Below are 25,783 nucleotides of genomic sequence, written 5' to 3'. Positions count from 1 at the left end.
ATAGGAATATGTAGATACGCATCCTTTAAATCCACCGTGGTCATGAATTGACCTTCCTGGATGGAAGGAAGAATTGTTCGAATGGTTTCCATTTTGAACGATGGAACCTTGAGAAACTTGTTTAAGATCTTGAGATCTAAGATTGGTCTGAACGTTCCCTCTTTTTTGGGAACTATGAACAGATTGGAGTAGAACCCCATCCCTTGTTCTCCTAATGGAACAGGATGAATCACTCCCATTTTTAACAGGTCTTCTACACAATGTAAGAATGCCTGTCTCTTTATGTGGTCTGAAGACAATTGAGACCTGTGGAACCTCCCCCTTGGGGGAAGCCCCTTGAATTCCAGAAGATAACCTTGGGAGACTATTTCTAGTGCCCAAGGATCCAGAACATCTCTTGCCCAAGCCTGAGCAAAGAGAGAGAGTCTGCCCCCCACCAGATCCGGTCCCGGATCGGGGGCCAACATTTCATGCTGTCTTGGTAGCAGTGGCAGGTTTCTTGGCCTGCTTTCCCTTGTTCCAGCCTTGCATTGGTCTCCAGGCTGGCTTGGCTTGAGAAGTATTACCCTCTTGCTTAGAGGACGTAGCACTTGGGGCTGGTCCGTTTCTACGAAAGGGACGAAAATTAGGTTTATTTTTGGCCTTGAAAGACCTATCCTGAGGAAGGGCGTGGCCCTTACCCCCAGTGATATCAGAGATAATCTCTTTCAAGTCAGGGCCAAACAGCGTTTTCCCCTTGAAAGGAATGTTAAGTAGTTTGTTCTTGGAAGACGCATCCGCTGACCAAGATTTCAACCAAAGCGCTCTGCGCGCCACAATAGCAAACCCAGAATTTTTCGCCGCTAACCTAGCCAATTGCAAAGTGGCGTCTAGGGTGAAAGAATTGGCCAATTTGAGAGCACGGATTCTGTCCATAATCTCCTCATAAGGAGGAGAATCACTATCGATCGCCTTTACTAGCTCATCGAACCAGAAACACGCGGCTGTAGTGACAGGGACAATGCATGAAATTGGTTGTAGAAGGTAACCTTGCTGAACAAACATCTTTTTAAGCAAACCTTCTAATTTTTTATCCATAGGATCTTTGAAAGCACAACTATCTTCTATGGGTATAGTGGTGCGTTTGTTTAAAGTAGAAACCGCTCCCTCGACCTTGGGGACTGTCTGCCATAAGTCCTTTCTGGGGTCGACCATAGGAAACAATTTTTTAAATATGGGGGGAGGGACGAAAGGTATACCGGGCCTTTCCCATTCTTTATTTACAATGTCCGCCACCCGCTTGGGTATAGGAAAAGCTTCTGGGAGCCCCGGGACCTCTAGGAACTTGTCCATTTTACATAGTTTCTCTGGGATGATCAAATTCTCACAATCATCCAGAGTGGATAATACCTCCTTAAGCAGAGCGCGGAGATGTTCCAACTTAAATTTAAATGTAATCACATCGGGTTCAGCTTGTTGAGAAATTTTCCCTGAATCTGAAATTTCTCCCTCAGACAAAACCTCCCTGGCCCCCTCAGACTGGTGTAGGGGCATTTCAGAACCATTATCATCAGCGTCCTCATGCTCTTCAGTATCTAAAACAGAGCAGTCGCGCTTGCGCTGATAAGTGGGCATTTTGGCTAAAATGTTTTTGATAGAATTATCCATTACAGCCGTTAATTGTTGCATAGTAAGGAGTATTGGCGCGCTAGATGTACTAGGGGCCTCCTGAGTGGGCAAGACTGGTGTAGACGAAGGAGGGAATGATGCAGTACCATGCTTACTCCCCTCACTTGTGGAATCATCTTGGGCATCATTTTCAGTGTCACATAAATCACATCTATTTAAATGAGAAGGAACCTTGGCTTCCCCACATTCAGAACACAGTCTATCTGGTAGTTCAGACATGTTAAACAGGCATAAACTTGATAACAAAGTACAAAAAACGTTTTAAAATAAAACCGTTACTGTCACTTTAAATTTTAAACTGAACACACTTTATTACTGCAATTGCTAAAAAGTATGAAGGAATTGTTCAAAATTCACCAAAATTTCACCACAGAGTCTTAAAGCCTTAAAAGTATTGCACACCAAATTTGGAAGCTTTAACCCTTAAAATAACGGAACCGGAGCCGTTTTTATCTTTAACCCCTTTACAGTCCCTGGTATCTGCTTTGCTGAGACCCAACCAAGCCCAAAGGGGAATACGATACCAAATGACGCCTTCAGAAAGTCTTTTCTATGTATCAGAGCTCCTCACACATGCGACTGCATGTCATGCTTCTCAAAAACAAGTGCGCAATACCGGCGCGAAAATGAGGCTCTGCCTATGATTAGGGAAAGCCCCTAGAGAATAAGGTGTCTAAAACAGTGCCTGCCGATATTATTTTACAAAAATACCCAGATTAAATGATTCCTCAAGGCTAAATATGTGTATATATGAATCGATTTAGCCCAGAAAATGTCTACAGTCTTAATAAGCCCTTGTGAAGCCCTTATTTACTGTCTGAATAAAAATGGCTTACCGGATCCCATAGGGAAAATGACAGCTTCCAGCATTACATCGTCTTGTTAGAATGTGTCATACCTCAAGCAGCAAAAGACTGCTCACTGTTCCCCCAACTGAAGTTAATTCCTCTCAACAGTCCTGTGTGGAACAGCCATGGATTTTAGTAACGGTTGCTAAAATCATTTTCCTCTTACAAACAGAAATCTTCATCTCTTTTCTGTTTCAGAGTAAATAGTACATACCAGCACTATTTTAAAATAACAAACTCTTGATTGAATAAAAAAAACTACAGTTAAACACTAAAAAACTCTAAGCCATCTCCGTGGAGATGTTGCCTGTACAACGGCAAAGAGAATGACTGGGGTAGGCGGAGCCTAGGAGGGATCATGTGACCAGCTTTGCTGGGCTCTTTGCCATTTCCTGTTGGGGAAGAGAATATCCCACAAGTAAGGATGACGCCGTGGACCGGACACACCTATGTTGGAGAAATATTTAATAAGAATAATTAATAAAATGAAATAGCAGCAGCATATGACATATACTCAAAATTAATCAGGGACGTCTCCCTTAAATTCGCCAGCTTAAAATTTCCAAATGTAAAAACATAAATTATGCTTACCAGATAATTTCCTTTCCTTCTGTATGAGGAGAGCCCACAGCTTCATTCTTGCTTGTGGGAATACAGAACCTGGCCACCAGGAGGAGGCAAAGACACCCCAGCCAAAGGCTTAAATACCTCCCCCACTTCCCTCATATCCCAGTCATTCTGCCAAGGTAACAAGGAACAGTAGGAGAAATATCAGGGTATAAATGGTGCCAGAAGAACAAAACAAAATTTAGGTCCGCCCTTCATACATTAGGAAAGGAAATTATCTGGTAAGCATTATTTATGTTTTCCTTCTTAATATGAGGAGAGTCCACGGCTTCATTCCTTACTTGTTGAAAACATTTACCCAAGCTCTAGAGGACACTGAATGAACAGGAGGTCATAAAAGGAGGCGGACACTATTCTGAGGGCACCACAACCTGCAAAACCTTTCTCCGAAAAGCTGCTTCAGCCGAAGCAAAAACGTCAAACTTTTAAAATTTAGAAAAGTTATGTAAGGAGGACCAGGTAGCCTCCCTACAAATCTGATCCATAGAGGCCTCATTCTTGAAGGCCCAAGAGGAAACCACTGCTCTAGTTGAATGAGCCTTAATCCTCTGAGGAGGCTTATGTCCCGCTGTCTCATAAGGTAAACGAATAATGCTCCTCAACCAAAAAGATAAAGAAGTGGACGAGGCCTTCTGCCCCCTACGCTTCCCAGAATAGACAACAAACAAAGAAGAAGTCTGTCTAAACTCCTTCGTAGCCTGAAGATAGAACTTCAAGGCCCGAACCACATCCAAATTATGAAGTAACCGTTCCTTCAAAGAAGAAGTATTAGGACACAAAAAAAGGAACCAAAAGGACCTTGTTCCAGCAGATCCCTGCGACAAGGTAACTTCCATGGAGGAGATGACGACATCACCACTAGATCCGCGAACCACATCCTTCGCGGCCACGATGGAGCAATCAGTATCACTGATGCCTGTTCCTGCTTGATGCTGGCCACTACTCGAAGGAAGGAGAGGTAATGGTGGAAAAGTGTATATTACTGAACCTCAAAGGCACCACTAATGTATCTATTAGCTCCGTCTGAGGATCCCTGGATCTTGACCCATACCTGGGTAGCTTGGTATTGAGACGGGACACCATGAGATCTATCTCCGGAGTCCCCCACTTGTTGCATATCTCCGTAAACACCTCGGGATGGAGAGACCATTCCCCCGGATGAAAGGATCGTCTGCTGAGAAAATCCGCTTCCCAGTTGTCCACATCCGGAATGTGGATCGCTGACAGCGAACAGTTGTGGGCCTCCGCCCACTCCAGAATTCGAGATACCTCCCTCATTGCTAGGGATTTCCTTGTTCCTCCCTTGTGGTTGATGTAAGCCACCAAGGTGATATTGTCTGATTGGAATCCGATAAACTGGGACGAACCCAGACGGGGCCAAGCCTTCAGAGTATTGAAGATTGCTTGAAGTTCCAGAATGTTAATCGGAAGAGAGCTCTCCTTTAGAGACCAAAGGCCCTGAGCCTTCTTGGCTCCCCAAACTGCTCCCCATCCTGAGAGACTCACATCTGTAGTCACAATCTCCCAGGATGGTCTTAAAAAGGATGTCTCTCGGGACAGGTGATCTGGACAGAGCCACCAAGAGAGCGATTCTCTCAACCGGTTGTCCAGAGAGATCTGTTAAGACAGATACAAATGATAGCTGTTCAACTGTCTCAGCATGCACAACTGTAACAGTCTGAGATGGAACCTGGCAAAGGGAATTATGTCCATGCTGGACACCATGAGACCAATCACCTCCATACACTGCGCCACAGAAGGCCTTGCAGTGTCTCTGGTCTGAAAGAAATATCCTCATGACTAGTGAGTCTATTATAGTGCCCAGGAATTCTACCCTGGTGCTTGGAATAAGGGAACTCTTTTCTAAGTTTATCTTCCATCCATGGGATCGAAGAAGAGATTCTGAATGTTCTTCCGCTAGACGAAAGGATGGTGCTTGTACCAGAATATCGTTAAAATAAGGTGCTACTGCAATACCCTTAAAAATTATTGGGGCAGTAGCTAGGCCAAACAGTAGAGCAATAAACTAGAAGTGCTGGTCCAGGAAGGCAAACCTTAGGAACTGAAAGTGTTCCCTGTGGATTGGGACATGAAGGTAAGCGTCCTTCAGATCATGAACTGTCCCTTCTGAACTAAGGGAAGGATAGACCTTATCATCTCCATCTTGAACGAGGGGACGTTCAGAAACTTGTTTAAGCACTTTAGGTCCAGAATCGGGCGATAAGTTCCCTTCTTCTTTGGGACCACGAAAAGGTTTGAGTAGTATCCAAAGCCTCGTTCCTCTATGGGAACCTGGACAATGACTCCTAAGGAGGACAGATTCCGAATGCACCCCAGAAAGGCATTCCTCTTTTCTGGTTTTGATGACAGACTTGAGAGACGGAATCTGCCCTTGGGTGGAAGAGACTTTAACCTAATTCTGTAACCCTGAGCAATAACCTCCAGGACCCAAGGATCCTGTACATCCCTGAACCGAGTTTCTGAGAAGAGCGAAAGTCTGCCCCCTACCTGATCCATAGACGGACTGGGGGCAACCCCTTCATGCTGATTTAGTCTCAGCAGGCTTCTTGCTCTGCTTGGACTTATTCCAGGAATGAGCTGGCTTCCAAGTCTTAGGTTGCTCAGTCTTAGCGGAGGATTGCTGATGCTGGGATTTATGAGAATGAAAGGAACGAAAATTATTAGCTTGTCCCTTAGATCTGTTCTTTTTTATCTTGCGGTAGCAAGGCACCCTTGCCCCCTGTAACCGTGGAAATAATGGAGTCCCGGCCTGGACCAAACAAAATCTTACCCTTGAATGGAAAGGAGTCTGGACTTGGAAGTCAAGTCCACAGACCAGGACTTCAGGGCCTGAATAGAAAACCCAGCAGTTTTAGCATTTAAACGAATAATTTGCATATTTGCATCATAAATAAAAGAATTAGCGACCCTTAAAGCCTTAATTCTATCAAGAATAATATCGAGGGGACCTTCCACCTCGATCAATTCTGATAAGGAGTCACACCAGTAAATAGCCGCTCCCGCAACCGTGGCAACTGCCGCCGCTGGTTGAAATAAATATCCCGAATGTTGAAACATCTTTCTTAACAGAGTTTCCATCTTTTTATCCATGGGCTCCTTGAAGACAAGCTATCCTCCAGTGGGATAGTAGTGCGTTTTGCAAGCGTGGAGACAGCGCCATCGACCTTAGGGACGGAACCCCACAACTCCAACTGAGAGTCCGGGACCGGGAACAGTTTCTTAAAGGCAGACGAAGAGGTAAAGGAAGAACCAATCCTCTCCCATTCGTTCTTAATAATGTTTGCCATCTTTACAGGAACAGGGAAAGTCTGAGGAACAACCCTGTCTTCGTAAACTCTATCCAGTTTAGGAATTAAAGGTTCTTCAGGCAGTTTGGCCTCTGGAACCTCTTAGGTAGCCAGAACTTCCTCTAAAAGAAAGCGCAAGTGCTCCATCCTAAATCTAAAATCTGGTTCCTCCCCAATCGGAGGCTTAGAGGCAGCCGATTCAGACCCAGAAAGTTCACACTGAAGTATCAGAAAGAACTTCATCAGATAACCGTCTATCAGCTATAGCCAAAAAACTAGATGATGACCCCTGGGAAGGATAGCAATATTTGACCTTTCGCTTGCGCTTAGCAGAGCGAGGTAAAGCACTAATGGCCGCAGACACCTCCGTTTGTAACTGCACAGTGAAGTCTGGAGGTAAAAGGCCTTCTCCAGATGGAGGATCAGGCGTGCTATGGGAAACTGCATGTGTATTAGGAGATGAAAGCAGGGTGCGCACCTCATGCGTATGTCACAGACGACATATATTGGCTTGCAAATGTCACAGTGGCACCCCACATTCCTCAATGTGTTTCGCCCGTTTTGTAGGGCTTTAAGCAGGTCAGATGGTCGACCGCATTACCAATCACACATGCAGGTGACTCAAACGGAGCAGCAGGAAATCCCTACTCAAAGAGTGTACAACGCTGTGAGGTGCTGCTCATTTTTACCTTCCAAGGAGGTATTGCAGTCTTGGCGTGGTATGATATATATCGTGGTAACGTTAAAGCGTTTTTTCTTACCATGTTTAGCCGATGCGGCTCTGCTTCTAAAATCCAGTAAATAGCTGGTAGGAGAATATTGGGACAGTGAAACACTGGAACTGTGCAATTACGCTGATACATCGTTAAAAGTTTTTTGGCAAATTAAGTTGTATTATCTACAAAATCTTTAATAAGGACTTGTCCAGATAAGGTGGCTTTATAACTTTTTACATCTGGAATTTTTAAGCTAGCAAATTTAACCCCTTCACGACCGAGGACGTGCCAGGAACGTCCTACAAAAAAATACCTTTAACGACCAAGGACGTTCCTGGCACGTCCTCTGGGGTTTCAAGGCATCACTGCAATACCTTTTTTACCCACCGATGCAGAGAGGGACACTCTGTTGGGCCGATTGTTAGTGGGTGGAAGCCATTGCAGGCCCATCGCTGGCGGATAGATGTCAGAGGGGGGCGGGATCGGGTGCAGGGAGCGCGCACAGATGCGGACACGCGCACGGGGGTGGGAACAGGTGGGACCGCTACACTATGGAACATGTTTAATATGGAGTGTTATATTTTTTTAATTGGGAGGTAATCTGAGCGCAGGAAGCTGCTCATACCGGATTGCAGTGATGTCTCGATGTTGAGGCATCCTGCAATACGGTTCCGACTGCTGGGCTCCATTTTGATCGTTCCCACAGAGCAATCACTTCCAGTTTGACTCCACGTGGAGCCCAGCAGTTAGGCGGCGCATCAGAAGCCATCGGGCAAGTGTTATTTTAATATTGTGTATTATAGCCTGATGAAACAGCCTGCAGGAGGCTGAGAAACGCGTCACTTTTTAAATAAAGTATTTTTATATTATACACTTGCTATTGTGGTGTATGTCACTGTTTTCACATTGCTGGGAACATTGGGAATTTTATGTGGCTGCTGCTGCTCGTTTTGGTGCTAACAGTCAACTGGGGGCTGTGAGGTCCCAGTATGCTTTTATTGCACCTGGAGGTGTATCTCATATTGTAAGTGCAATCTTATAGTCACATATTGCTCTTGTCCAAACGTTACTGGGCTATGTATGTTTGCCTTTTGTGCTTATTCAGGCAACAGACAACAGGCTTCTTCAAGGCGATTTGACTGGATCTCTGCTGGGTGTCTATCAGTGAGCTGGACCACTGCAAAGTTCCAGTCTGCCCCAATAGCACCGTTGGGTGCTTTTTGTTTGTGAGTATATACATATATCTGCTTTTGCTCAAATTTGCTCTGGTGGTACTAGGCCATGGTGGCGCCTCTGTTCTTTCTCTGCAGATAACGAAATATCAGGAATCGACCGTCCTTTGACAGAGAGCTGCCCCTCTTTTTGGATAATTTCTACATATTTGTTTGTATGGACATTTCTCGCTATGTTTTTTGTATAAATATATATTAATTGTTTGTGTGTGCCATTTGTTCTTGCAGTTGATGGGAGGCGCCCCCTAAGGGTGTGGTCTACGGTTGTGTACACCACTCTCTACATTTTATATTTTTAAAATCCTACTGCCGCAAAGCAGAAACCTAAAAAAAAAAAAGAAGAGTCTGTACCAAGAGGGGGCAGAGAAGGGACACCACTTTTTACTGTCCTGATTGCCCTGGACAGCCTGGACTCTGCATCGGGGACTGCTTCAAGCGGTATCACACACTGGTAAATTTATTTATTACAAGTCATACAATTGTAACTGAACCTTCCCAAAATCCTGACAAACCTATGCATGGGGGGCATGGGTGTAATCAGGAGGTCTTGCAGAAAACAACCTGGAGTGTTTTCTTGCAATAACTTACAACAAGCTCTCCTAAATCATAGTCAAAAAGCAATGGGTGTGTAAAAATGAAAATTGAAAAATTACCACCATAAACTTTCTCCAATTTTTTTTGGCTAAAATGGTTGCTTCAAAAGGCATCAAAGCACTCCATATACAATACCTTGGGGTGTCAACTTTTCAAATATATGCACATTCATGGCAAGCAAATAAATTGGGGTATGTAAAAAGGCCCTCAAAAATATGACAGGCAAACAAGATCTTTGGCATTGCACCCCCACACAAGCCAACAAACCTATGCATAGGTGGTATCACTGTACTCAGGAGATGTTGGTGAACACATAGTGGGGTCTTCTTTGGCAGTAACACATAACAGGAACAGAGAATCCATGCCTAAAGTACAATGTGTGTGAAAAATAACACAAAAAAATTACTACTCAATAGTTTGACAAAGGCTGATGGTTGAATTAGTGCATGGAAAGTGTTAAAATAACAGCATTTCAAATACCCTAGGATGTCTACTTTTCAAAAATATATGGTTTGATGGGGGTAAATTACATTGGCAGGCTTCAAAAATGTCCCAAATAGGACATGGGTGCATGAAGACAGATGTGAAAATTCCAAGTTGGAAAACTGGAATGCGCCCCCTAAAAATAAGGCCTTTTAGGCCCATGAGAACCCGACACACCTATACATGGGTGGTATCACTGTACTCAGGCGATGCTGCTGAACACATATTGGGGTGTTATTTGGCAGTAACCCTTAACGTTCTCAGTAAATGTATTCTTAAATTGCTATTTTGTCAAAAAATTACCACTTTTTTTTTAAACTTTGGCATAGATTGGTGGTAAAATGGTTGCATGAAAAGAGTCAAAATACCCCACGTTTAATACCTTAGGTTGTCTTCTTTAAAAAATATATACATGTGAAGGGTTATTCAGGGATTCCTGACAGATATCAGTGTTACAATGTAACTATCGCTAATTTTTTTAAAATGGTTTGGAAATAGCAAAGTGCTACTTGTATTTATTGCCCTATAACTTGCAAAAAAAGCAAAGAACATGTAAACATTGGGTATTTCTAAACTCAGGACAAAATGTAGAAACTATTTAGCGTGGGTGTTTTATGGTGGTTGTAGATGTGTAACAGATTTTGGAGATCAAAGTTAGAAAAAGTGTGTTTTTGTCAATTTTTTCATCATATTTTTTTTTTTTTATAGTAAATTATAAGATACTAGTCCTAAAGCCCGTTTACACAACCCATTTTTTACAGTACAGTGGCCCCACCCCTTGCTCTCTCTCTCCCTCTCTTTTGCTCTCTCTCCCCTCTCTTTTGTTCTCTCTCTCTCCCCCCTCTCTTTTGCTCTCTCCACCCACTCTTTTGCCCTCTCTCTCCCCCCTCTCATTTGCTCTCTCTCCCCCCTCTCTTTTGCTCTCTCTCTCCCCCCTCTCTTTTGCTCTCTCTCACCCCCTCTCTTTTGCTCTCTCTCACCCCCCCTCTTTTGCTCTCTCCCCCCCTCTCTTTTGCTCTCTCTCCCCCCTCTTTCGCTTTCTCCCTCCCTCTTTTGCTCTCTCTTTCCCCCTCTCTTTTGAGCTCTCCCTCTCCCTCCTGTCTTTTGCTCTCTCTCTCTCCCCCCTCTCTTTTGCTCTCTCTTCCCCCCCTCTCTTTTGCTCTCTCCCCCCCTCTCTTTTGCTCTCTCCCCCCCTCTCTTTTGCTCTCTCTCCCCCTCTCTTTTGCTCTCTCTCCCCCCCTCCCTTTTGCACTCTCTCCCCCCCCTCTTTTGCTCTCTCTCCCCCCCCTCTTTTGCTCTCTCTCCCCCATCTTTTGCTCTCTCTTCCCTCTCATTTGTTCTCTCTCTCTACTCTCTTTTGCTCTCTCTCTCCCCTCGCTTTTGCTCTCTCTCTCCCCCCCATTTTGCTCTCTCTCCCCCCCGCTTTTGCTCTCTCTCTCCCCCCCCCGCTCTTTTGCTCTCTCTCCCCCCTCTCTTTTGCTCTCTCTCCCCCCTCTCTTTTGCTCTCTCTCCCCCCTCTCTTTTGCTCTCTCTCCCCCCTCTCTTTTGCTCTCTCTCCCTCTGTTGAAGGCCAGGTGTGTTTGTCCTTGTGTAATCTCTACTGCACATGACAGCTTTGGACAAACACACTTGGCCTTTTATATTATAGGATGATAAAAATAATGGTATTTTTAGAAAGTCCATTTAATGACGAGAAAAATTGTATATAATATGTGTGGGTACAGTAAATGAGTAAGAGGAAAATTACAGCTAAACACAAACACTGCAGAAATGTAAAAATAGCCCTGGTCCCAAACGGTCAACAAATGGAAAAGTGGTCTGGTCACGAAGGGGTTAAGGGAGACGTCCCTGATTCATTTTGAGTATATATGTCATATGCTGCTGCCATTTCATTTTATTAATTATTCTTATTAAATATTTTAAGAGTTTGGAAATTATATGCATTATTGTGATTTACTGGTATATGTCTTTAAATCTGAAGTGACGCTTGTCCTATACAACTTTACAGCCCTGAACTGTGGCATTGGTTATTAGTACAGGAAAGACAAGCAGACAAGGGAATGTTCAGAAAGAATCTGAAGGGTCATAGCTTCACCTAGCAAGGATATGAAGTTCAAGGGATGAAGGCAGGATTGATACCAAGTATCTCATCTATAGTAGTCACTAGGCATTCAGATGCTTCTTTAGCATCCAAATGCGGGATTGGTATTCAATCACGTTGTTCGGCTTATTTCAGAGCCAGATTTCTTGCGAAAGTGCAAAACACTAAGATCTGGATCTCCACAAATTAGTGTGTTACACTGTCACAAGAAGGAATCCAGCTCTGAAAAGAGCCAAACGCTACAAGCAGCCACCTTCTTTCGCATTGGGATGCCCATGAGTGTGAACATATAGTGTGAGAAGAGGGAGAAGGCAAACTGTACATCTTGAGAGTCTGGCAGTTAGAGAGGAAGACAAAAAAATCCTCAAAAATCTGTATAAGGGAAAAGAGGTCTCCTGCGGCTGGGTGAGGAATTCATGCAAGAGGGAAGTAGAAGGGGGAGTAGCTGGTTCGGGCACATATTTTAAAAAGAGGAGGAGTTGCCTCTATTTTTCTCCAGTCCTGCCAGGATGCAGTACTTTAACAGGTGCCAGCAGGGAACCCTGTATTTATTCAGCCCTGAACAAGAGTAGAAGAGATGGAGCAGAGCTGTAGATTATTGATAAAAATGAAACCGGTTTGAGGAATGACTGACTGGTGATAACAAGGCTATGTAAAGAAGAGGAGAGAACCTGAGATGCATAGGACAATTAGGCTAAAGCATGAAAAACAGAATTTATGCTTACCTGATAAAACATAATTTATGCTTACCTGATAAATTCCTTTCTTCTGTAGTGTGATCAGTCCACGGGTCATCATTACTTGTGGGATATTAACTGCTCCCCTACAGGAAGTGCAAGAGGATTCACCCAGCAGAGTTGCTATATAGCTCCTCCCCTCTACGTCACCTCCAGTCATTCGACCAAGGACCAACGAGAAAGGAGAAGCCAAGGGTGTAGTGGTGACTGGAGTATAATTTAAAAAATATTTACCTGCCTTAAAAAACAGGGCGGGCCGTGGACTGATCACACTACAGAAGAAAGGAATTTATCAGGTAAGCATAAATTATGTTTTCTTCTGTTAAGTGTGATCAGTCCACGGGTCATCATTACTTGTGGGATACCAATACCAAAGCAAAAGTACACGGATGACGGGAGGGATAGGCAGGCTCTTTATACAGAAGGAACCACTGCCTGAAGAACCTTTCTCCCAAAAATAGCCTCCGAGGAAGCAAAAGTGTCAAATTTGTAAAATTTGGAAAAAGTATGAAGCGAAGACCAAGTTGCAGCCTTGCAAATCTGTTCAACAGAGGCCTCATTCTTAAAGGCCCAAGTGGAAGCCACAGCTCTAGTGGAATGAGCTGTAATTCTTTCAGGAGGCTGCTGTCCAGCAGTCTCATAAGCTAAACGAATTATGCTACGAAGCCAAAAAGAGAGAGAGGTAGCAGAAGCTTTTTGACCTCTCCTCTGACCAGAGTAAACGACAAACAGGGAAGACGTTTGTCGAAAATCTTTAGTTGCCTGTAAATAAAATTTAAGGGCACGAACTACATCCAGATTGTGCAAAAGACGTTCCTTCCTCGAAGAAGGATTTGGGCACAAGGATGGAACAACAATCTCCTGATTGATATTCCTGTTAGTGACTACCTTAGGTAAGAACCCAGGCTTAGTACGCAGAACTACCTTATCCGAGTGAAAAATCAAATAAGGAGAATCACAATGTAAGGCTGATAACTCAGAGACTCTTCGAGCCGAGGAAATAGCCATTAAAAATAGAACTTTCCAAGATAACAACTTTATATCAATGGAATGAAGGGGTTCAAACGGAACACCCTGTAAAACGTTAAGAACAAGGTTTAAACTCCATGGTGGAGCCACAGCTTTAAACACAGGTTTAATCCTGGCCAAAGCCTGACAAAAAGCCTGAACGTCTGGAACTTCTGACAGACGCTTGTGTAACAGAATGGACAGAGCTGAGATCTGTCCCTTTAAGGAACTAGCGGATAACCCCTTTTCTAAACCTTCTTGTAGAAAAGACAATATCCTAGGAATCCTAACCTTACTCCAAGAGTAACCTTTGGATTCGCACCAATATAGGTATTTACGCCATATTTTATGGTAAATCTTTCTGGTGACAGGCTTCCTAGCCTGTATTAAGGTATCAATAACTGACTCAGAAAAACCACGCTTTGATAAGATCAAGCGTTCAATTTCCAAGCAGTCAGCTTCAGAGAAGTTAGATTTTGATGTTTGAAAGGACCCTGAATCAGAAGGTCCTGTTTCAGAGGTAACGACCAAGGTGGACAGAATGACATGTCCACCAGATCTGTATACCAAGTCCTGCGTGGCCATGCAGGCGCTATTAGAATCACTGATGCTTTCTCCTGTTTGATTCTGGCAATCAATCGAGGAAGCATCGGGAAAGGTGGAAACACATAAGCCATCCTGAAGGTCCATGGTGCTGTCAAGGCATCTATCAGGACCGCTCCCGGATCCCTGGATCTGGACCCGTAGCGCGGAAGCTTGGCGTTCTGTCGAGACGCCATGAGATCTATCTCTGGTTTGCCCCAACGTCGAAGTATTTGGGCAAAGACCTCTGGATGAAGTTCCCACTCCCCCGGATGAAAAGTCTGACGACTTAAGAAATCCGCCTCCCAGTTCTCCACTCCCGGGATGTGGATTGCAGACAGGTGGCAAGAGTGAGACTCTGCCCAGCGAATTATCTTCGATACTTCCATCATTGCTAGGGAGCTTCTTGTCCCTCCCTGATGGTTGATATAAGCTACAGTCGTGATGTTGTCCGACTGGAACCTGATGAACCCCCGAGTTGCTAACTGGGGCCAAGCCAGAAGAGCATTGAGGACTGCTCTCAATTCCAGAATGTTTATTGGAAGAAGACTCTCCTCCTGATTCCATAGTCCCTGAGCCTTCAGAGAATTCCAGACAGCGCCCCAACCTAGTAGACTGGCGTCTGTTGTTACAATTGACCAGTCTGGCCTGCTGAATGGCATTCCCCTGGACAGATGTGGCCGATAAAGCCACCATAGAAGAGAATTTCTGGTCTCTTGAATGGAATGAAGGACACGGCATGCATTTTGAAGTTTTGTTAACCTGTCCTCTGTCAGGTAAATCTTCATTTCTACAGAATCTATCAGAGTCCCCAGGAAGGGAACTCTTGTGAGTGGAAAGAGAGAACTTTTCTCTTCGTTCACTTTCCATCCATGCGACCTTAGAAATGCCAGTACTATCTCTGTATGAGATTTGGCAGTTTGAAAGCTTGAAGCTTGTATCAGTATGTCGTCTAAGTACGGAGCTACTGAAATTCCTCGCGGTCTTAGTACCGCCAGAAGAGTGCCCAGAACCTTTGTGAAGATTCTTGGAGCCGTAGCCAGTCCGAATGGAAGAGCTACAAACTGGTAATGCCTGTCTAAAAAGGCAAACCTTAGATACCGGTAATGACTTCTGTGAATCGGTATGTGAAGGTAAGCATCCTTTAAATCCACTGTGGTCAAGTACTGACCCTCTTGGATCATGGGCAAAATTGTTCGAATAGTTTCCATCTTGAACGATGGAACTCTTAGGAATTTGTTTAGGATCTTTAAATCCAAGATTGGCCTGAAGGTTCCCTCTTTTTGGGAACTACCAACAGATTTGAGTAAAACCCTTGTCCTTGTTCCAACCGCGGAACTGGATGGATCACTCCCATTAATAAAAGATCTTGTACGCAGCGTAGAAACGCTTCCTTCTTTGTTAGGTTTGTTGACAACCTTGACAGATGAAATCTCCCTCTTGGGGGAGAGGATTTGAAGTCCAGAAGGTATCCCTGAGATATGATCTCTAACGCCCAGGGATCCTGAACATCTCTTGCCCAAGCCTGGGCGAAGAGGGAAAGTCTGCCCCCCACTAGATCCGGTCCCGGATCGGGGGCCCTCAATTCATGCTGTCTTAGGGGCAGCAGCAGGTTTTCTGGCCTGTTTGCCCCTGTTCCAGGACTGGTTAGGTTTCCAGCCTTGTCTGTAGCGAGCAACAGCTCCTTCCTGTTTTGGTGCAGAGGAAGTTGATGCTGCTCCTGCTTTGAAATTACGAAAGGAACGAAAATTGGACTGTCTAGCCTTGGCTTTGGCCTTGTCCTGAGGCAGGGCATGACCTTTACCTCCTGTAATGTCATCAATAATCTCTTTCAAGCCGGGCCCGAATAAGGTCTGCCCTTTGAAAGGAATATTAAGCAATTTAGATTTAGACGTAACATCAGCTGACCAGGATTTTAGCCACAGAGCTCTGCGTGCCTGAATGGCGAATCCTGAATTTTTAGCCGCAAGTTTAGTTAAATGTACTACGGCATCTGAAATAAATGAATTAGCTAACTTAAGGAATTTAAGTTTGTGTGTGATGTCATCTAGTGTGGATGATTGAAGTGTCTCTTCCAGAGACTCAAACCAAAATGCTGCTGCAGCCGTGACAGGCGCAATACATGCAAGAGGTTGCAATATAAACCCTTGTTGAACAAACATTTTCTTAAGGTAACCCTCTAATTTTTTATCCATTGGATCTGAAAAAGCACAGCTATCCTCCACTGGAATAGTGGTACGCTTAGCTAAAGTAGAAACTGCTCCCTCCACCTTAGGGACCATTTGCCATAAGTCCCGTGTGGCGGCGTCTATTGGAAACATTTTTCTGAATATAGGAGGGGGTGAGAAAGGCACACCGGGTCTATCCCACTCCTTAGTAACAATGTCAGTAAGTCTCTTAGGTATAGGAAAAACGTCAGTACTCGTCGGTACCGCAAAATATTTATCCAACCTACACATTTTTTCTGGGATTGCAACTGTGTTACAATCATTCAGAGCCGCTAATACCTCCCCTAGTAACACACGGAGGTTCTCAAGCTTAAATTTAAAATTTGAAATGTCTGAGTCCAGTTTATTTGGATCAGAACCGTCACCCACAGAATGAAGCTCTCCGTCTTCACGTTCTGCAAACTGTGACGCAGTATCAGACATGGCCCTTGCATTATCAGCGCACTCTGTTCTCATCCCAGAGTGATCACGTTTACCTCTTAGTTCTGGTAGTTTAGCCAAAACTTCAGTCATAACAGTAGCCATATCTTGTAATGTGATTTGTAATGGCCGCCCAGATGCACTCGGCGCTACAATATCACGCACCTCCTGAGCGGGAGATGCAGGTACTGACACGTGAGGCGAGTTAGTCGGCATAACTCTCCCCTCGTTGTTTGGTGAAATATGTTCAATTTGTACAGATTGACTATTTTTTAAAGTAGCATCAATACATTTAGTACATAAATTTCTATTGGGCTCCACTTTGGCATTAACACATATAGCACAGAGATATTCCTCTGAATCAGACATGTTTAACACACTAGCAAATAAACAGCAACTTGGAAATACTTTTCAAAGTAATTTACAAATAATATGAAAACGAACTGTGCCTTTAAGAAGCACAGAAAATATTATAACAGATAAAATAATTAAGTTATAGCATCAATCTTTGTCAGAATATACAGTTTTAGCAAAGGATTGTTCCCCTCAGCAAATGATAACTAACCCAGGCAGCAGAAAAAAATACACAAATAAACGTTTTTTATATCACAGTCAATACAATCAGCACAGCTCTGCTGTGAATGATTACTTCCCTCAAAAAAGACTCTTGAGATCCCTGAACTCTGTAGAGATGAACCGGATCATGCAGGAAGAAAATGAACCTCTGACTGAGTTTTTCTGATGCATAGTGAAAGCACCAAAATGGCCCCTCCCCCACACACATAACAGTGAGAGGGATCAGTGAACTGCTCTAATTTAAATCAAAACTATTGCCAAGTGGAAAAAAAGTGCCCAAAACATTTTTTCACCCAGTACCTCAGAGAAAAAAACGTTTTTACATGCCAGCAAAAAAACGTTTTACCTCAATAATTAATTGTCATTTAAAACCTATTGCAAGTCCCTGCAAAATAGGTTAAGTCTATGTATACAGTTTAAAAGCCAGAGAAGTACCATTTCCCAGAAAACTGAAGTGTAAAATATACATACATGACAGCCTGATATCAGCTACATCTACTGCATTCAAGGCTGAGTTTACATTATAACGGTATGGCAGGATTTTCTCATCAATTCCATGTCAGAAAATAATAAACTGCTACATACCTCTTTGCAGATTAATCTGCCTGCTGTCCCCTGATCTGAAGTTTACCTCTCCTCAGATGGCCGAGAAACAGCAATATGATCTTAACTACTCCGGCTAAAATCATAGAAAAACTCAGGTAGATTCTTCTTCAAATTCTACCAGAGAAGGAATAACACACTCCGGTGCTATTATAAAATAACAAACTTTTGATTGAAGATATAAAAACTAAATATATCACCATAGTCCTCTCACACATCCTATCTAGTCGTTGGGTGCAAGAGAATGACTGGAGGTGACGTAGAGGGGAGGAGCTATATAGCAACTCTGCTGGGTGAATCCTCTTGCACTTCCTGTAGGGGAGCAGTTAATATCCCACAAGTAATGATGACCCGTGGACTGATCACACTTAACAGAAGAAATTACTTTCTCTTGCGGTGTATCCAGTCCACGGATTCATCCTTACTTGTGGGATATTCTCATTCCCTACAGGAAGTGGCAAAGAGAGCACACAGCAAAGCTGTCCATATAGCTCCCCCTCTGGCTCCGCCCCCCCAGTCATTCGACCGACGGTTAGGAGAAAAAGGAGAAACCATAGGGTGCAGCAGTGGTGACTGTAGTTTAAACAAAAAATTTTTCAACCTGACTTAATTGCCAGGGCGGGCCGTGGACTGGATACACCGCAAGAGAAAGTAATTTATCAGGTAAGCATAAATTCTGTTTTCTCTTGCAAGGTGTATCCAGTCCACGGATTCATCCTTACTTGTGGGATACCAATACCAAAGCATTAGGACACGGATGAAGGGAGGGAACAAGACAGGTAACCTAAACGGAAGGCACCACTGCTTGCAAAACCTTTCTCCCAAAAATAGCCTCCGAAGAAGCAAAAGTATCGAATTTGTAAAATTTGGCAAAAGTATGCAGTGAAGACCAAGTCGCTGCCTTACAAATCTGTTCAACAGAAGCCTCATTCTTGAAGGCCCAAGTGGAAGCCACAGCTCTGGTGGAATGAGCTGTAATTCGTTCAGGAGGCTGCTGTCCAGCAGTCTCATAAGCCAATCGGATGATGCTTTTCAACCAGAAAGAAAGAGAGGTAGCCGTCGCTTTTTGACCTCTCCTCTTACCAGAATAGACAACAAACAAAGATGATGTTTGTCTGAAATCCTTAGTTGCTTGTAAATAGAATTTCAAAGCACGAACCACATCAAGATTGTGTAAAAGCCATTCCTTCTTAGAAGCTGGATTAGGACACAGAGAAGGAACAATGATTTCCTGGTTAATGTTCTTATTAGAAACAACTTTAGGAAGAAAATCAGGTTTGGTACGTAAAACTACCTTATATGCATGGAACACCAGATAGGGTGAATTACACTGCAAAGCAGACAATTCTGAAACCCTTCGAGCAGAAGAGATAGCAACCAAAAACAAAACTTTCCAAGATAATAACTTAATATCTATGGAATGTAAAGGTTCAAACGGAACCCCTTGAAGAACTGAAAGAACTAAATTTAGACTCCATGGAGGAGCCACAGGTTTATAGACAGGCTTGATTCTGACTAACGCCTGTACAAACGCTTGAACATCTGGTACTGCTGCCAGACGCTTGTGTAAAAGGATCGACAGAGCTGATATCTGTCCCTTTAGGGAACTAGCTGATAAGCCTTTCTCCAATCCTTCTTGGATAAAAGACAATATTCTTGGAATCCTAATCTTACTCCACGAGTAACCCTTGGATTCACACCAACCAAGATATTTACGCCATATCTTGTGGTAAATTTTCCTGGTGACAGGTTTTCTAGCTTGAATCAGAGTATCTATGACTGATTCAGAGAACCCACGCTTGGATAGAATTAAGCGTTCAATCTCCAAGCAGTCAGCTGCAGATAAACTAGATTTGGATGCTTGAAAGGACCCTGTATTAGAAGATCCTGCCTCATTGGCAGTGTCCATGGTGGAACAGATGACATGTCCACTAGGTCTGCATACCAAGTCCTGCGTGGCCACGCAGGCGCTATCAGGATTACAGAGGCCTTCTCCTGTTTAATTCTGGCTACCAGCCGAGGGAGAAGGGGAAACGGTGGAAAGACATAGGCCAGATTGAAGGACCAAGGCGCTACTAGAGCATCTATCAATGCCGCCTTGGGATCCCTGGACCTGGATCCGTAAAGGGGAAGTTTGGTGTTCTGACGGGACGCCATCAGATCCAACTCTGGAATGCCCCAAAACTGAGTAAGCTGAGCAAATACCTCCGGATGGAGTTCCCACTCCCCCGGGTGAAAAGTCTGACGACTTAGGAAATCCGCTTCCCAGTTGTCTACTCCTGGGATGTGAATTGCAGATAGGTGGCAAGAGTGATCCTCTGATTATCTTGGTTACTTCCTTCATCGCTAAGGAACTCTTTGTTCCTCCCTGATGATTGATGTATGCTACAGTCGTGATGTTGTCCGACTGAAATCTGATGAACTTGGCCGTCGCTAGCTGAGGCCATGCCTGGAGCGTATTGAATATCGCTCTCAGTTCCAAAATGTTTATCGGGAGAAGAGACTCTTCCCGAGACCATAGGCCCTGAGCTTTCAGGGAGCCCCAGACCGCGCCCCAGCCTAACAGACTGGCGTCGGTCGTTACGATGATCCACTCCGGTCTGCGGAAGCACATTCCCTGAGACAGGTGATCCTGAGACAACCACCAGAGAAGAGAATCTCTGGTTTCCTGGTCCAGTTGGATTTGAGGAGACAAATCTGCATAATCCCCATTCCACTGTTTGAGCATGCACAATTGTAGTGGTCTGAGATGAATTCGAGCAAAAGGGACTATGTCCATTGCTGCTACATTAATCCGATTACCTCCATGCACTGAGCTACAGATGGCCGAAGAATGGAATGAAGAGCTCGGCAAGTGCTTAGAAGCTTTAACCTTCTGACCTCCGTCAGAAATATTTTCATTTCTACCGAGTCTATTAATGTTCCCAGGAAGGGAACCCTTGTGAGCGTGGACAGAGAACTTTTTTCGGTGTTCACCTTCCACCCGTGAGACCTTAGAAAGGCCAGAACAATATCCGTATGAGCCTTGGCTCTGAGAAAAGACGACGCCTGTATCAATATGTCGTCCAGATAGGGTGCTACTGCAATGCCCCGCGGTCTTAGTACCGCTAAAAGGGACCCTAGCACCTTTGTGAAAATTCTTGGAGCGGTGGCCAACCCTAAGGGAAGGGCCACGAACTGGTAATGCTTGTCCAGAAAAGCGAACCTTAGGAACTGATGGTGATCTTTGTGGATAGGAATATGAAGGTACGCATCCTTTAGATCCACGGTAGTCATATATTGACCTTCCTGGATCATCGGTAAGATTGTCCGAATGGTCTCCATCTTGAAGGATGGAACTCTGAGGAATTTGTTTAGAATTTTTAGATCCAGGATTGGTCTGAAAGTTCCTTCCTTTTTGGGAACCACAAACAGGTTTGAGTAAAAACCCAGTCCTCGTTCTGTAATTGGGACTGGATATATCACTCCCATCTTGAGTAGATCTTCTACACAGCGTAAGAACACCTCTTTCTTTGTCGTGTCTGTAGACAGACGAGAAATATGGAATCTTCCCCTTGGAGGAGAGTCCTTGAATTCTAGAAGATATCCCTGAGCAACTATCTCTAATGCCCAGGGATCGGGAACATCTCTTGCCCAAGCCTGAGCAAAGAGAGAGAGTCTGCCCCCTACCAGATCCGGTCCCGGATCGGGGGCTACCCCTTCATGCTGTCTTAGTAGCAGCTGCAGGCTTCTTGGCCTGTTTACCCTTGTTCCAGCCCTGCAAAGGTTTCCAGGTTGCCTTGGGCTGTGAAGAGTTACCCTCTTGCTTTGCGGTCGCAGAGGTTGAAGCAGGACCGCTCCTGAAGTTGCGAAAGGAACGAAAATTAGCCTTGTTTTTAGCCTTAAAAGGCCTATCTTGCGGGAGGGCATGGCCCTTTCCCCCAGTGATATCCGAAATAATCTCTTTCAACTCGGGCCCGAAAAGGGTCTTTCCCTTGAAAGGAATATTCAGTAACTTTGTCTTGGACGACACATCGGCCGACCATGATTTAAGCCAAAGCGCTCTGTGCGCCATGATGGCAAAACCAGAATTTTTCGCCGCTAACTTAGCTAATTGAAAAGCGGCATCTGTGATAAAAGAATTAGCCAGCTTTAGCGCCTTAATTCTATCCATAATTTCGTCATATGAGGTCTCCGTCTGGAGCGACTCCTCCAGCGCCTCAAACCAGAAAGCCTCTGCAGTAGTTACAGGAATAATGCAGGCAATAGGCTGGAGAAGGAATCCTTGTTGAACAAATATTTTCTTTAGTAAACCTTCTAATTTTTTATCCATAGGATCTTTGAACGCACAACTGTCTTTAATTGGTATGGTTGTGCGCTTGGCTAGTGTTGAAACTGCCCCTTCTACCTTAGGGACCGTCTGCCATGCGTCCCGCCTAGGATCAGTAATGGGGAACATTTTCTTAAAGATAGGGGGGGGGGAACAAAGGGTACACCTGGTCTCTCCCACTCCCTATCCACAATATCCGCCACCCTCTTCGGGATCGGAAACGCATCAGTGTATACAGGGACTTCTAGATATTTGTCCATTTTACACAATTTCTCTGGGACCACCATGGGGTCGCAATCATCCAGCGTAGCTAATACCTCCTTAAGCAGCACGCGGAGGTGTTGCAGCTTAAATTTAAATGCTAAGGAATCTGATTCTGCCCTCTGAGAAACCTTTCCAGTGTCAGAAACTTCTCCCTCGGACAGCACATCCCTCTCCAACACTTCAGAGTGTTGTGAGGGTACAACAGATAAATCCTCCAAAGCTTCTGATTGCTCATACTCTGTTCTTAAAACCGAGCTATCACGCTTTTTAGGAAAAACTGGCAGTTTGGATAAAAATGCTGCAAGGGAATTATCCATGACTGCTGTTAATTGTTGTAATGTAATAGGGGCCAATGCGCTAGAGGTCGACACATGGGGAGAGGAAGGTGGGTTATCCTCATTACCTTCTGTTAAAGAATCATCTTGGGATACATTTATAAGTGAAACATCGTGATCTTTAAAATGCTTAGACACATTAGCACACTTAAAACACAAATGTAAAGGGGGTTCCACCATGGCTACTAAACACATAGAGCAACGTCTATCTGTAGGCTCAGACATGTTAAACAGACTTAGACAGCACTCAAATACTGAAATATACAATTTGAGAAAAAACGGTACTGTGCCTTTAAATAATAAAAAGCGCACACTTTTTTACTAAATCACAAAAAATTATCCAATCTTCCTGAAATTTTTACCACACTATCTTAATGCTTTGGAATGATTGCACAGTAAATTTCAAGTCAATTAACCCCTTAATGCCCGAACCGGAGCAACCTAAAGCTGACAACCGGTTAGCAAACTACAGCACCGTGCCACAGCAGTCTGCTGTGGCCCTACCTTGCCCCTGGGGATTAATTTGATAGAATTAAGCCTCTATGAAGTCCTCAAGTAATCTATGGACCCTCCACGTGAAGCTGCATGAAGCTGTCTGCAATATGAACTGCGCAACTGAGGCGTGAAATTTAGGCCCCCTCCCTCTCCACTCCGGAGTTGTGGGGCCTTCAAAACCCTCAATAGGTGTCTAAAATTCTGCCATGTGGAATAAAAACCCCATAAACCATTCCAAAAGTAATAAAAACTTGTACAATCGTCATATTTTCACTATAAAATAATCGATTGCCCCTTAACAGTGTCCACCAGTCTTTTAGCCCTGTTAATTAAGCCTTCCTTCTATACTGAGTCTCAGAATATGGCTTACCTTCCCCACATGGGAATTCTTGTCAGTCTTCTAGCATTACTAAGTCTTGACTAGAAAAAGATGACTGAACATACCTTGTAGCAGTTAAGCCTGCAAACTGTTCCCCCCAACTGAAGTTTTCTGGTACTCCTCAGTCCTGCGTGGGAACAGCAGTGGATTTTAGTTACAACATGCTAAAATCATTTTCCTCTCAGCAGAATTCTTCTTCACTTTCTGCTAGAGAGTAAATAGTACAAACCGGCACTATTTAAAAATAACAAACTTTTGATTAAAGATATAAAAACTACAAATCTAACACCACATTCACTTTACCCTCCCGTGGAGATGCTACTTGTTAGAGCGGCAAAGAGAATGACTGGGGGGGGGCGGAGCCAGAGGGGGAGCTATATGGACAGCTTTGCTGTGTGCTCTCTTTGCCACTTCCTGTAGGGAATGAGAATATCCCACAAGTAAGGATGAATCCGTGGACTGGATACACCTTGCAAGAGAAATACCAGCTGGTGAGTATAGGGAGCTATAGTGAATATAGATAGTGATTGCTGGCAGCTGCTGTTATACAGTGACTGGGGATAACAATGCCATTACCAACAGATCTCAGTAAAAAAAACGATGCTCGCTATGAAAGTGCAGCAAAAAATAATAGCTCCCAGCCCCAAGAAGATTTTCAGAAACACACCAGCTATAGCCATGAGTGTGAGCACCAGGCAGGGAGTGTAAGAGGTCTTAAAGCCAGATTGAAATGTGCTGTAAGTCCACCTTCCTCAACTGGAGTGACTACCCAGCCAGATGCCTGTATGGTAAAAATGCCACCACCCCACATGAGGTGCCATACCACTTTCTCACTCCTCTCAGACATTTAGGTCAGTCCCTATTATAAAGTAAGTTGCATGCTCAATATAACCAACACGTTCTTACCATGACATGCCTGGGACGCCAGCACCCTCAGCACGGTCAGAGGAAATGTCCCATGAGCTCCTCCAGACACCTGTAACAGCTAAACAATAGAGGTTTATGTGCTGTGACATCATTAGCCAACATAACGAATGTACAGAGAGGCAGAGAAGTGCATGTCACAAATAAGTGCATAAGAGTGAAAACAAATATATACAGAAAAATGCACCCCAAACACTCACCTCCACCTGTTCTCTTAGATAATCCTGTAAGGAACAGACACAAATTACAAATAGACCTGTGCAAGTCACTGACCAGAAACTGCATATATAAAATATGCAAACGGTCAGAAACATAAATACACCCATATGGAGTTTACATGACAAATATAAATAAACAGTTTCACTAAGAGTATGAGATTCACTTAATAAATGTATGCACCACACACCGATATATAAAGCTGTACAGCAGACCACAGCAGTACTGAGTAATCTTACCTGCACCATCATTTTGGCCACAGTTGATCTCCCACGATGAGTCTCATTCGCTTCCTTCTCTACAAAGCAAAGAGGAACCTCTCCGACCAGCACACGAGTGTTGTGTGAATCAGGGAATGACAAAGACAAACCTATGTTACGCAGACCACCAGCATATGCCCTGCAGTAACGGGAGAAACAGGAGAGTAAGTGCTGTGACAAAAAGGCACAAGAAAGACCATACAGACACAATGCAAGGCCATACAGACACAAGGTAGCCAGGCTAGGCAAGGCCATACAGACACAAGGCAGCCAGGCTAGGCAAGGTTAAATAGATACAAGGCAGCCAGGCTAGGCAAGGTTAAATAGATACAAGGCAGCCAGGCTAGACAAGGCCATATAGACACCACCCCTCTGAGGAAGCGCAAAATGCGACCGCGTCAGGGGATTTTTTGTATTTTAATTAGCCCTCCAGTTGATGCAATATTAGAAGCTAATGTTGATTTAGTTTAAAAAAACTTTACTATAATATACGTATTTCTCTTAAGTGTGGTAGGCTCTTAGTCTCACTAAAAGCAGGTAACATCGGTAATATTGTGCCTGGTCTGAAGGAAACCATAACATACAAGCTTATAATAGAAGCTGAAATATAGTCTAAAAAGACATTGAAGATACAGTTTTCAGTACCATCACTGGCAAATGTATTAACTCTTTACTAAATTTATTGTTTTCAACATTGGTTACGATTTACTATATATATATATATATATATATATATATATATATATATATATATATATATATATATATACACACTGGTGGAGTGTTTTTAAGTGTGTGTGTGAGCAACAAGCAGCTCTTATAACTGTTTTTGCTGTTCTTTTATTAGAAATTAAATTAAAAGTTACATTT

The 25,783-nt window shown here is 43.8% G+C and overlaps 1 protein-coding gene across 1 annotated transcript in view; it reads right to left on the bottom strand.

Annotated features, from left to right (window-relative positions):
• Positions 1 to 25,783, bottom strand: part of LOC128644407 (DNA mismatch repair protein Mlh3-like) — a 163,113-nt gene that overhangs the window by 49,859 nt on the left and 87,471 nt on the right. Inside the window, exons 8-10 of the mRNA XM_053697034.1 lie at positions 24,893 to 25,052; positions 24,638 to 24,661; positions 24,420 to 24,498 (exon numbers count right to left, since the gene is read on the bottom strand). Coding sequence (XP_053553009.1) covers positions 24,420 to 24,498; positions 24,638 to 24,661; positions 24,893 to 25,052 — 263 coding nt within the window. The remainder of the gene's footprint in view (positions 1 to 24,419; positions 24,499 to 24,637; positions 24,662 to 24,892; positions 25,053 to 25,783) is intronic.

Source organism: Bombina bombina, chromosome 1 (assembly GCF_027579735.1).
Source record: "Bombina bombina isolate aBomBom1 chromosome 1, aBomBom1.pri, whole genome shotgun sequence".
Classification (NCBI taxonomy): Eukaryota; Metazoa; Chordata; class Amphibia; order Anura; family Bombinatoridae; genus Bombina; species Bombina bombina.
This window is presented reverse-complemented; position numbering and strand designations above follow the sequence as displayed.